Source organism: Lontra canadensis, unplaced genomic scaffold, assembly GCF_010015895.1.
Source record: "Lontra canadensis isolate GAN:19392208 unplaced genomic scaffold, GSC_riverotter_1.0 scaffold55, whole genome shotgun sequence".
NCBI lineage: Eukaryota > Metazoa > Chordata > Mammalia > Carnivora > Mustelidae > Lontra > Lontra canadensis.
In genome coordinates this window covers 7,725,803-7,739,002 of record NW_022631049.1, presented here as the reverse complement: position 1 = coordinate 7,739,002, position 13,200 = coordinate 7,725,803, and the positions used below count along the sequence as shown (strand labels likewise).

The 13,200-nt window shown below is 35.9% G+C and overlaps 1 protein-coding gene across 2 annotated transcripts in view; it reads left to right on the top strand.

Annotated features, from left to right (window-relative positions):
* The window catches only part of PCNX4 (pecanex 4), a 69,695-nt gene that overhangs the window by 53,951 nt on the left and 2,544 nt on the right, over nt 1–13,200 (top strand). For both annotated transcript variants that reach the window (XM_032875271.1, XM_032875270.1), the window contains exons 8-10: nt 1,471–1,574; nt 5,875–6,911; nt 7,525–7,711. In XM_032875271.1, the coding sequence (XP_032731162.1) occupies nt 1,471–1,574; nt 5,875–6,911; nt 7,525–7,711 (1,328 nt within the window). The remainder of the gene's footprint in view (nt 1–1,470; nt 1,575–5,874; nt 6,912–7,524; nt 7,712–13,200) is intronic.

Below are 13,200 nucleotides of genomic sequence, written 5' to 3'. Positions count from 1 at the left end.
CAATGAGATAACATTTCACACACATCTGGTTGACAGAAACGTAAAAGTCTGACATTACCAAGTATTGGCTAGGGTATGAAGAATAGAAACTTTCACACCCTGCTAGAAGGGAATATAAATTCATATAACCACCTTGAAGAGTAAACTAATAGCCTATAGTAAAGGTGTATGTATCCCATGACCTAGGGATTCACTTTTAGATTCCATAATTCTAATTAGATTCTGATTCTAGAGAAACTTTTGTACATGTGTTTTGGGGGTTCTCCAAGCCCATATCCAGGTTTGATGATTCACTGAGAGGACTTGCAGAGCTCAATATATATTTGTACTCATGGCTAAGATTTATTATAGCAAAAGAATGCAGAATAAAATCAATGAAGAGAATAGTTACATGGGGTAAATCATGGTGCAAGCTTCCAGATGTCCTCTCCTGATGGAATCATTCAGAACATGCTTAATTCCCCAGTCACACATTGTCACAACCTGTGTGATACGGTGACTACCAGGGAAGCATATTTGAGACTCAGTGCCTGGGGCTTTTATTGGGGTGTGGTCATGAGGGCCACCCTCTGCCTAGCATGTACCAAGATTCCAGACTCCTAGAAAGAAAACAGGTGTTCAGTATAAACTGTATTGTTTTTACAAACTGTTTAGACACAATGACACTCTTACTTATCAAGGAGGATGGTGAGAATTCTCCAGAAACGCAAGTCCCCATTGCCAGCCATCAGACGGCTTTGCAAGCAGGACTTTCAAAGGGTAACAGTTATTTCTGCTATGTTAACTCTTTACTGTACAGCACATAGCATAAGCAGACTAGCACAAAGGTAATCCCTGCAGTATTATTTATGATAGAGAAAAATCAGAAATATATGGAATGTGTTTATAAATGGGAAATGAATGTTCAAATTTAGCTGTATTCATACAGTGAATTTTCAACTGTAGGTGCAAATGACTTGAACTATTTGCAGTCAACATGGGCAGATCTCAGAAACATAATGTTAAGAGAAAACTAATCTTTTAAAGTTTTTATACAGTGTGGTAGTAGCATTTTATGTAAATTTTTAACACCACAAAACATTTTTATATGTGTGTTTATAAAAAAATGTCCAAAATGGTTTAAATAAATAATGTGAAGTTGGCTTTTATATACTTTTATATTTAATACTTTTCTACTTTTCCTACTGTAGTTAGGATTTTATATAGCAGGTTCTAATTTGTTTCTCTAGAAAATATATCCTTGAATTTTTATGTATTACCTCTAGATTTTCTCTTTTAACTGTTCCTGTTCCTATCAAAAGCTTAATGTAATGCCCCCTGATACGCAGTGAATAATTGTTTCTATTCCATAAAGAGAGAATAAAAGGAGCTATAAATCAGTTCCAAGTGTCTTATCAGTTTTGAAGATTCACATGGCAAAATAAAACAAGCTTGAATACTACTTACTTTTTTTTTTCTAATTTGTTTTAGGTCTCCTCTTACCTGGATCTCATTACTTGGGCCGTTTTCAGGATCGTTTAATATGGATAATGATTCTAGAATGTGGTTATACTTACTGCTGTATTAACATTAAGGTCAATGTGCATTTGAAACCTCTCTAGTATTTTTATAGCACATGTGTAAAATTTTACCTGTTATAGACAGAGTATACGCTTAATAGCTCAACTTAAGAGTATCAGTTAATTACCTGTGAAAACGCCTAAGGGATTTTAAAAGTATATTTCAATATGAACACATTCTACGTAGACTAGTGTTGATTGTGTAATAGAGCGTAGTAACAAAATATACTTGCCCTCTTTTTGTCCAGGCCTGTTCTTTATATCCTTATCTAGTTGAGCATCTCAAAAGTGTGACCCGGTAATGTTTTTTTACTCCACATAAGCATTCTTAACTTAATAAAAAACCTCTTCTGATCCTTACTACCCTGCTACACCCTGCCTTTCTCCTCTTTTTAAAGCAAAATGCCTTAAAAGAATTACTTAAATCAAATCTCAAATTTCATTTCTCCCATTCTCTCTTCAACTTACTCTAGGTTTTTGACCCTGTTATCTATTACTGTACCAAAACTGCTCTTGTTAAGGTATCTACTGGCTAACACATTGCTAAATCTAATGTCAGTTCTCTGACCTGGTCTTATTTGACCTGTCTGCAGCATTTGACACAGTATCTTCTTTTAGCTTGTTTCATGGGTCAGTCCTTGTCAGTCTCCTTTGATTGTTCCTTCTCTTTTCCTAGACCTCTTTTTAGTTTCTTTAAGATTTTATTTATTTGAGAGAGAGAGAAAGAGCATGCAGAAGTAGGGGGGATGGGGCAGAGGAGAGGGAGAAGCAGACTGCCACTGAGCAGGGAGTCAGAATTGGAGTCGGAGCAGAGTCCTAGGACCCTGGGATCATGACCTGAGCCCAAGGCAGATGCTTAACCAACTGAGCCACCCAGGTGCCCCTCTTTCCTAGACCTCTTAATTAACATCAGACTGGAACTGTTGAATCACTTTATTGTACACTTGAAACTAACAGAATATTGTATGTTAACTTTACTGGAATTAAAGCTTAAAAAATAAAGTACACAAAATGAAAAAAACAAAAACAAAAACAACAGACTGTCCAGAGCCTAGCAGTCCTTGGTAACAACTCCACCCTTCTGGTAGCTCAGCCCCAAAACATTTGGGCTTTAGTGCAGTGGTATTTCACTCCTGTTTACCTCCATACCCCATATGCAATCCAACAAGAAATCCTGTTTGCTGTCTTTAAGCCATATCCTATATGCCACCACCTCTCTCTACCCTACAATTAGCTATCTTTATCTCTTTCTTAGGTCATTGCAATAGTCTCCCAGTTCGTCTCCCTGCTTCTTTCTACCTATGCCTCCCAATAGTCTATTCTCAGCTAGAGTAATCTTTAATATCTAACTCATTTCTTGCTACTTCTCTACTCAAAACCCTACAGTGAATCTCTTTTTTTCATTCAGAGTAAAAGCCAAGGCCCTAAATGGTCAGGCTCTCTATTTCTTCTTGGCCTCATCTACTACTTGAATCCTCTAACTCTACCCAGCCTACTGGCTATTCTCTCTACCTGGAATGCTCTTTTTCACATAACCACACAGCTAACTCCCTTACCACCTTCAAGTCTTTGCTCAAATATCACCTCAGTGAGATCTATAGCTATCCTGTTTAAAATTGTATTCCCACTCCCATCCTGGCACTGCCAGTTCTCCTTGGCTTACTTTACTTTTTCTCTATTTTTCTAGTACTTATACCTTCTAACAAACTATATAATTTACTTATTTTCATTGTTGACTGTCTGTATCCCTTTACTCTCTAATGTAATTGTCACAAGGGGAAGGATCTCTGTTTGAAGGAATATAGCCTAAGCCCCTGGAATATTATCTGGCACTTAATAGCCCCTTGATAAATATTTGTTGAATGAATAGTGGTGAATGAATGAATTTTTTGTCTTAGCACAGACGGGATAAAATTGCTGGTAATTAGAAAGCTTTTTCTTTAGTCCAGTGGTTCTCAAAATTCAGTTCTCCAGATTAGTAATATTGACATCTCCTGGAACTTCTTAGAAAGGGACAGTCTTGGGCACCCACTCAGAACTACTGAATCAGAAACTAGAGGAGGGCCCAGCAACCTATGTTTTAACTGCCGTCCAGTGATTCTGACTCACCTAAAGTTTGAGAACCTAGTCTAACCTGTGTAAGTAAGAGAAGGCAAATCTCATGCAATATTGAGGGCATTATTTAAAAAATGTTTAAAAAACATTGAGGGCATTTTCATTGCTTCCTTTAGGCTCTATTTTTAAAAATGGTATGTTTTATAATGCCTAATAATGTGGCTCCTTTATTGCTCTTCTGTGCTCCATTATATAATGTAAAGATACATTTTTTTGATGGCAGTCTTTTTTTCTTTTCAGTTTTTTGGACAGAGGTGGCTTAGCAATACCGCCTTACCAACATTTATTTGTATGTTATATGCTTTAAAGTTTACAAAGCACTTTTTAAAAAATTATTTATTTTTAGATATTGTGAGGGGTGAGGGGCAGAGAGGGAGGTAGAGAGAGAATGTTAAGCAGATCCAGGCTCAGTGTGGAGCTGGATGTGGGGATTGATCTCACAACCCTGATATCATGACCTGAGCCAAAATCAAGAGTCCAACACTTAACTGACTGAGCCACCCAGGCACCCCAACAAAGCACTTTTATTACTTAAATCTTTACAACCCTATGTGTTAGGATTAGTTTTCTTTGAAAGAGAAAAGGAATCTTGGGAAGTGACCTACTCAAGATTCTGTGCAAACACCTGGTAAAGCCATGATTTAAAAATGGCTTCTGATGTTCATATCCTATGTTCTTTCTCTGGACCCTAACATAACGTGACAGCATTGTCTTTTACTAAAGGCACTGGTAACTTTGTAAAAATATATAAATAAGTAAACAATGATAGCAATAGTAATAGTAAACAGTGACCTGCTGCATCCTCTTCAAATGATTCCTTATAGAAAAGTAATAAAAATGTGTTTAAAATTCACATAAAAACACATTCAAGGGTGCCTGGGTGATGCAGTCAGTTGGGCATCAGACTCTTGGTTTCAGGTCAGGTCATGATCTCAGGGTCATGGGATTGAGCCCCACATTGGGCTCCACACTGGGCGCAGGGTCTGCTTGGGACTCTCTTCCTCTTCTACTCCTCCCTTCCTCGAATAAATGGATAAATCTTTAAAAAATAAACAAGTAAAAAATAAATTAAAAACACATCCATAGTATTCATTTCATCAACATATATTTGCTGCATACCAGTACTGTGTCAAGTACTGATTTAGGCACTGCAGACGTAGTAGTAACCAAAAGAGAGATGCTTTATGGAGTTTACATTATAGTTGGAGGAGACAGACAGTAACCAAATACATAAATCTGTATGATGATAATAATGTTATTATAATTAAAAAACTGGAACAGGGGTTGCCTGGGTGGCTCAGTGGGTTAAGCCTCTGCCTTCAGCTCAGGTCATGATCTCAGGGTCCTGGGATCAAAACCCGCATCAGGCTCTCTGCTCAGCAGGGATCCTGCTTCCCCCTCTCTCTCTGCCTGCCTCTCTGCCTACTTGTGACCTCTCTCTCTCTCTCTCTGTCAAATAAATAAATAAAATCTTTAAAAAATAAATAAATAAATAAATAAATAAATAAATAAATAAATATCTGGAACAGAAAAATGATTGGATAAATTCCAGAATATCCACAGTAGAATAATGCTGTCATTTAAAGTAGGATAGAAAACTACTGTATATGCTAAATAATTCCAGTTTTGCCTTTTGCCCTCCAAAAAATTTTATATTTACAAAAGTTTTTTGGGGGCACCTGGGTAGATCAGCCGGGTAAACATCTGCCTTAGGCTGGTCATGATCCCAGGGATTGGGCCCCGCATTGGGCTCCCTGCTCAACAAGGAGCCTGCTTTTCCCTCTTCCTCTGGCACTTCCCTTGGTTGTGCTCTCTCAATATCTCTCTCTCTCGCTATCAAATAAATAAATAAAATCTTAAAAAAAGTATTTTGTAAGTATGATTCAACCTTCACTATACATATAGTCTTTCAAAATTATGGTCATAGTTAATTAAATTGTTTTGCCAATTTCTAGTGGCATTTCTGTAATTTCTTTTAAAGTAGTACCATAACTTTTCACCTCTATATGCAGCATCAAATGTGTTGAAGTGCCAATAAGTTTGAGTAAATGTGTAGCTCTTGAGTTAAGGAACTTTTTTTTTTTTGCGTTTTCCATATTTTCATTATGAGAATCCAATCCATGGGAATATACAAAAGTAGTTGCTTTTCGCTATGTAATAAGTGATCATAAATCCAAGTACTTTCTCTTTCTTCTTTTAGGGGTTAGAATTGCAAGAGACATCCTGTCATACTGCTGAAGCTCAAAGAGTTGATGAAGTTTTTCTAAGTGCCTTTGAACAAGAATATTCAAGAGTATGTTCTATTAATGAACACTTTGGAAATGTCTTGACACCCTATACTGTTTTGCCAGTAAAACTCTATTCTGATGCCAGGAATGTTCTATCTGGCATAATCGATTCTCATGATAATTTAAAAGAATTTAAAGGTGATCTTATTAAAGTACTTGTGTGGCTACTTCTTCAGTACTGTTCAAGAAGACCTCATGTGCAGGAGGTTGTTCACAAAACTGAAAGTAAAGGGCAAGCATCTCTAATAATCCTGCCTGCTTTGAATACTTCACCACAAACCCAATCTCCAGAAGACTCAGATAGTTTAAATTCAGAAATTTTGAATGACTGGTCTGATGATAATGTTTTTGGTGATGAGCCAACTATCAGAAAAGGAAAAGAAGAAAAAGATCAATTAAAAGTTGTACCAGGTGTAAATTTTCCTATTCCAGGATCAGTAGAGTCTCAGGATGTTGGTGAGCATTCTGAAGGCACAGTTCCTGAAAACAGTCTTTACAAGTCAGTTATATTGGGATACCCTGTTGTTGACAAAGGAAAACAAAAAGATGTGGCATATATCCCCCTTGTGGAATTCAGTTGTTCTCATTCTCACTTGTTACGCTTACCTGAAGAGTGGACATCTAGCTGTTTGCCTAATTCCAAGATGAGGGAGATGAGCTCACTCTTTCCAGAAGAGTGGTACCAATTTGTGTTAAGGCAGTTGGAATGTTTTCATTCAGAAGAAAATGTCTCAAGTGTCCTAGAAGAAATTGCAAAGGACAGAGTTTTAAAAGACTTTTATGTTCATGCAGTAATGACTTGTTATTTTAGTTTATTTGGAGTAGACAGTATGGTTCCCAGTCCTGGTCATATATTGAGAGTTTACAGTGGCGTTTTGCCTTGGTCTCTTGCCTTGGATTGGCTCACAGAAAAGCCAGAACTGTTTCAACTAGCACTGAAAGCTTTCAGGTAATTCATTTTGATTATACATAAACTGTAACTGGCAAAAAAATACTGATTTTTTTTTTTAAAAAACCTAAAAGGAGATACTTCTTCATTTCTAACTATAAAAAATAATTACTTTCTGGGGTACCTGGGTGGCTCAGCCATTAAGCGTCTGCCTTAGGCTCAGGTCATGATCCCAGGGTCCTGGGATTGAGCCCCCACATCGGGCTCCCTGCTCTGTGAGAAGCCTGCTTCTCCCTCTCTCACTCCCCCTGCTTGAGTTCCCTCTCTCACTGTGTCTCTCTCTGTTAAATAAATAAATAAAATATTTTTAAAAAATAATAATAATCACTTTCCTAAAAAAAAAAAGAAATGCTTAGTATGTACAGTGATTATATCAGGATTACATTTTAATTTCCACTTCCTTTTATTTTATATGGAGAACCTGTTTTTCATTTGACTTACTGGATTTTTTTACTTCACTCCATCATTTCTTCCTGATCTTTTTATCTGAAATATGTATGATTTTAGTGCAATGTCTTAAAAATATTGATTGAACAAAGTCTATTTCATCTATGAAGTTGATTTTATAAATTTTATTAAAACTTCTAAAATTCTTTATTTCTCCATTGTTAAGGTATACTCTGAAACTAATGATTGATAAAGCAAGTTTAGGTCCAGTAAAAGACTTTAAAGAGCTGACTAACTGCCTTGAAGAATATGAAACTGACTGGTACATTGGTTTGGTATCTGATGAAAAGTGGAAGGAAGCAATTTTACAAGAAAAACCGTACTTGTTTTCTCTGGGATATGACCCTAATATGGTAAGTTTAAAAATGTGTTTTTAAACATTTTCATATATTGACCTTAAAGAAACTAAAGTATTTAAGTGATAGAGATACAACATTCTGGGTATGGATATATTAATCATATAATTAAGGCCTTTGTAATCATGACTTCATGGCCAACATAGTACAATCCTAGAATGACTGATTATTTACTTTTGCAAACCTAATATGAGCTAATTTAAAATGTATAGCCAATGTGCAATAACTGCACTAAGATAGCCAAGTAAACTTAATATGCTATAACATATTTGACTAAATGGATTATATTCCTATGCCAAATCTGAGTCATGAATTATCACTTTGGATTTGACTCCTAGAAGAAAAATTAATTTATAAGTGGCAAAGTATTCCTTTTGCTGACATCAGTGTTTTATCTGAAGCAAACTGACCTGTAAAAATTCAGAGACTCCAAACAGGAAATAACTTTTTTTTTAAAGAAATTTGTGGTCGTTCTCATTACATTTAAAATGTCATCAAATGTGCACAGTGTGATTCAATGTTACACGCTCATTGGAGGTTCTGTATCTGGCATTGCATCTTGAAGAGCTCTGTAGATTTCCTCCCCATCAAAAATAATGAAAGTTGCTTTTAAAAAACAACCATTTAAAGACTTGGAAATGATCCTAAGGGCATTTGCAGAGGAAGAAATATTTATTCAAAAGTTTCAACTAAAACTCAATAAGAGTAGTGAGAGACTGCAGTATTTGGACCAAGACCCCATTCCTTCCCAACTCAGCAAGAGAGAAACTTCTCAGACTGATCTAAACAAGAAGGGTTCCTTCTCACTTCTGCTCCTAGTTGGAAGACTGTTTTCCTGGGAGAGTCAGGGCTTCAGCATTTCTTATCTTACCTCCAGCTACCTATTGTGAGGCTAGGTTCTGAGCATGTGTAGTTCAGAGGTGAGAACTCCTTTTTGGCCAACCCATCTCTTTGCATAGAGGCCTTACTGTGGACTTGGTGCCCCTGAGAATAATGGGGCCCTGACCAGTTACCTCCTAGAAGGTGGAGGTTCCACACAGGGAGAGGCAAGTCAAGAAGACCTGAGGTTACTGCTGCCTTCTGCCTCCTAAAGCAGAGGTGTCTCTCAGGGAGAAGCATGCTGTTGTCTCACCCCCAGATACAGAGCTCTGGCTAAGAGATTTTGCCCAGTGGGAGAAGTCAATCATAAAACAAAACAAAACAAACAAAAACAACTTCTTAAATTTCTCCCAAAGGAAATTATTTCACTTGCAACAGTGTGGATATGTTGACACCTAAGATGCTCTCAAAAACAATGGAGCTGTGGTAAAAAGTAATTAAGGGGCTACTGGTAAATTTATTAGAGACATAAACTAAACTGTAGGCTGAGTAGGTAAACAGAACTAGGGGAAGAAACAGTAGAGAAGAGCCCTCCTGGGGTCAAAAAAATGTTCCCATGTTTAATTTGATCAGTCTATGAAATAATTTACTTCCTAGGACATTGTTGAAAACATAAAGCAACCACCTGGCAATCATTGGAGCTTAGCACCTGGGTGTGAGTAATTAACAGATGAAGTGAGCCCTGCTAAAACCACTGCTATCTCAGAGTAACTGTGGACATTCACAAGGCTGCACTCCCCAAGGAACCAAAATCAAAGGCTTCACACTTGTAGGGAGAGTGGGAATTAACTTCACTAAAGCCATCCAGCCACTTACTAAATTAATAAATAAATAAATAAATAAATAAATAAATAAATAAATAAATAAATAACAAGCCCTGGTAGGGGGGCAAGGGTCAATCCTCAGAACTGCAGTGGTGTTATATAAAATGTCCAGTATTGAACACAAATTATAAGACATAAAAAGAAACAGGAAAGTCAGACCCATATACCAGGGGGGTAAATTGCCTATGAGTGACTAGATGGCAGATTTAACAAAGATTTCAAAGTAGCCATTATAAAAATGTTCAGAGAACTGAAAGAAACCATGTTTAAAGAAGAAACAAAGTGGATAACAAAGTGGATATAGGAGGAAAGTACCTCAGTAATAAGGTCACATATGACAGCCCACAGCCAACATCATATTCAATGGTGAAGAGCTGAAAGCTTTTCCTCTAAGATTAGGAACAAGACGAAGATGCCCACTCTTGCCGCTTTTATTCAGCATAGTATTGTAAGTCCTGCCCCAGCAATTAGGCAAGAAAAAGAAAGTCATCCAATTTGGAAAGGAAGAATTAAAACTGTCACTATTTGCAGATGACATGATTTTATATATAAAAAGTCCTAAGTACTCCACCAAAAAACTTAGAAATAATAAGCAACTTTAGTAAAGATGCAGGATACAAAATAAATACACAAAAATCTGTTGTTTCTATACACCAATAACAAGCTATCAGAAAGAGAAGTTAAACAATTTATGGGGCGCCTGGGTGGCTCAGTGGGTTAAAGCCGCTGCCTTCAGCTCAGGTCATGATCCCAGGGTTCTGGGATCGGGCCCGCATCGGGCTCTCTGCTCAGCAGGGAGCCTGCTTCCTCCTCTCTCTGCCTGCCTCTCTGCCTACTTGTGATCTCTGTCTGTCAAATAAATAAATAAAATATTTTAAAATAAAAAAAAAATAAAATAAACAATTTATAATTACATCTAAAAAATAAAATAACTTGGAGTAAGTTTAACCAAGGAAATGAAAGACCTTACATTGAAAACTGTAAGACATTGATTAAAGAAATTGAAGAAGACACAAATAAATGGAAAGGTGGACTGGAAGAATTAGTACTATTTTTTTTCTTTTTTTTTTTTTAAAGATTTTATTTATTTATTTGACAGACAGAGATCACAAGCAGACAGAGAGGCAGGCAGAGAGCCAGAGGAGGAAGCAGGCTCCCCACTGAAGAATTAGTACTATTAAATGTGCGTACCACCCAAAGCAGTCTACATATTCACCACAATTCCTATCAAAATTCCAGTGGCATTTTCACAGAAATAGAACAATCCTAAAATTCGTATGGAACCACAAAAGACCCCTAATATCCAAAGCAATCTTGAGAAAGACCATAGCTGTAGAATATTCCTTCTAAAAACAATAGAATATTCATCTGAATATTCTATTCATCTGAATATTCTTCTTCTGAAGTGTGCATGAAACATTCTCCAGAGTAAATCATATGCTAATACATAAAACAAACTTAATACATTTCAAATGATTGAAATGTATCCTCTGACCAGAAGGAAATGAAATTAAAAATCAGTGAGAGAAAGAAATTGAGTAAACTAACAGATATGTAAACTAAACAGATAACAGTTTATTGAGTAAACTAACAAGATATGTGGAAATTAAACAACACATGCCTAAATCGCCAGTGGTCAAAGAAGAAATTGGAATATACATTGAGATGAATGGCAAAAAGAGTATAGCAAAACTTGAAAGATACAATTAAAGCAGTTTTTAGAGGAAAATTCATAGCTTTAAAATGTCTATTTAAAAAGAAGAAAGATTTCAAATTGATAGCTTAACCTTCCATCTTATAACACTAGAAAAAGAAGAGTAAACTAAATTTAAAGCAAATAGAAGAAAGAAATTAATAAAGATAAGTGATTATGAAATAGAAAATGAAAAAAAGAGGGACATTACTACTGACCTTATAGAAATAAAAATGATTATAAAGGAATACTGTGAACACTTTTATGCCAGTGAATTATATAACTTAGATGAAATGGACAAATTCCTGCAAATACAAACTACCAAAACTGACTCAAGAAGAAGTAGGTAATCTGAACAGACCTATAACAACTAAGGAGATTGAATTAGTAATCAAAATACTAACTGTAAAGAAAATCTGAAAACTATATGGCTTTGTTACATAATTCTACCAAGTACTTTTAAGATTTTATTTATTTGAGATAGACAGTGAGAGAGGGAACACAAGCAGGAGGTGTGGTAGAGGGAGAAGCAGGCTTCCCACTGATTAGAGAGCACAATGAGAGGCTTGATCCCAGGACCCTAGGATCATGACATGAGCTGAAGGCAGATGCTTAACGACTGAGCCACCCATGTGCCCCCCCAAGTATTTTAAAGAATAATACCAGTTCTTCACAAACTCTTCAAAAAAAAAAAAAAAAAAGCACTTACCAGTGCATTCTCTAAAGCCTGTATTAACCCTGATATCAAAAGCATAAGGAAACATTACAAGGATAGAAAATTACAGGCTAACATCTTTTATCAATGTAGTTGCCGAAATCTGTAACAAAATAATAGCAAACTGAATCCAGCAACATATAAAAAAATTATAAAACCATGACCAAGTGGTATTTATCCCAGGAATCCAATGTTGCCTTAACACTGAAAAATCAGTTAACATAATATACCGTATCAATTGAATAAAAAAATAAAACTGTATAATCATCTCAGTAGACACAGAAAAAGGATTTGACAAAAAAATCCAAAGAGTAGGAATAGTAAGGAGTTTTCCTCAGTTTGATAAAGGCATCTGTGAAAAACCCATAGTTAACATCATACTTATTGGTGAAAAGCTGATAGTTCCCTTATGATCAGTAGTAAGACAAGGATTTTATTCGACACTTTTATTAAACATTATATTAGAGATTCTAGCCAAGGTAATTAAGCAAGAAAAAAAAAATACTCAGACCAGAAAGGGAGACGTGAAATCGTCTCTATTCACAGATAATGTGATTTTGCATATAGAAATTCTAAGGAATTCTCTAAAAAACTTAAAATTATTAAGTACAGCATGGTTATAGGATACAAAATAAACATACAAAAATCTATCATGTTTCCATACACTAGTAATCTAAAATCTAAAACACAATCTAAAAATGAAGTTAAGAAAACAATTCTACTTAATACTTAAGAAGAAATTTAGCAAGAAAAGCATGAAACATATTCTCCGAAAATGATGAAATGTTGTTGAAAGAAATGATTTAAGATTTAATAACATGAAAAAACATCCTATGTTCCTGCCTCAAAATGATAGGATGACGTTACTCCCCAGCTGATTCGCAGAGTTGGTACAACACCCATCAGAATCTCAGCTGGCTTTTTTGTGACATTGGCAAACTGTTTCTTAAATTCATATGGAATTTCAAGGGACCCTGAATATACAGAACAATCTGAAAATTGTCAGACTAACACAAATTTCAGAACTTAGTACAGACCAGCAATGAAGACAGTATGGCAATGGCATAAAGATAGACATAAAAATCAATGATTGAATCAAAATCTAGAAATAAATTCATGTGGCTTTGATAAACTGATTTTAACAAGGTTGCCAAGACCATTCTTCAGCAAATGGTATTGAGACCGATAGCCACATTCAAAAGAATGTCATTGAACCCCATATTAGTTTTCAGAGCTGCTACAACAAATTACTGTGAACTGGGTGGCTTGAAACAACAGAAGTTTATTCTCTCAGAGTTCTGGAGGTCGATAGCCTGAAATCACGATGCCAGCAGGGCCATACTCTGTCCAGATGCTTTAGGGAAGAATCTTGCCT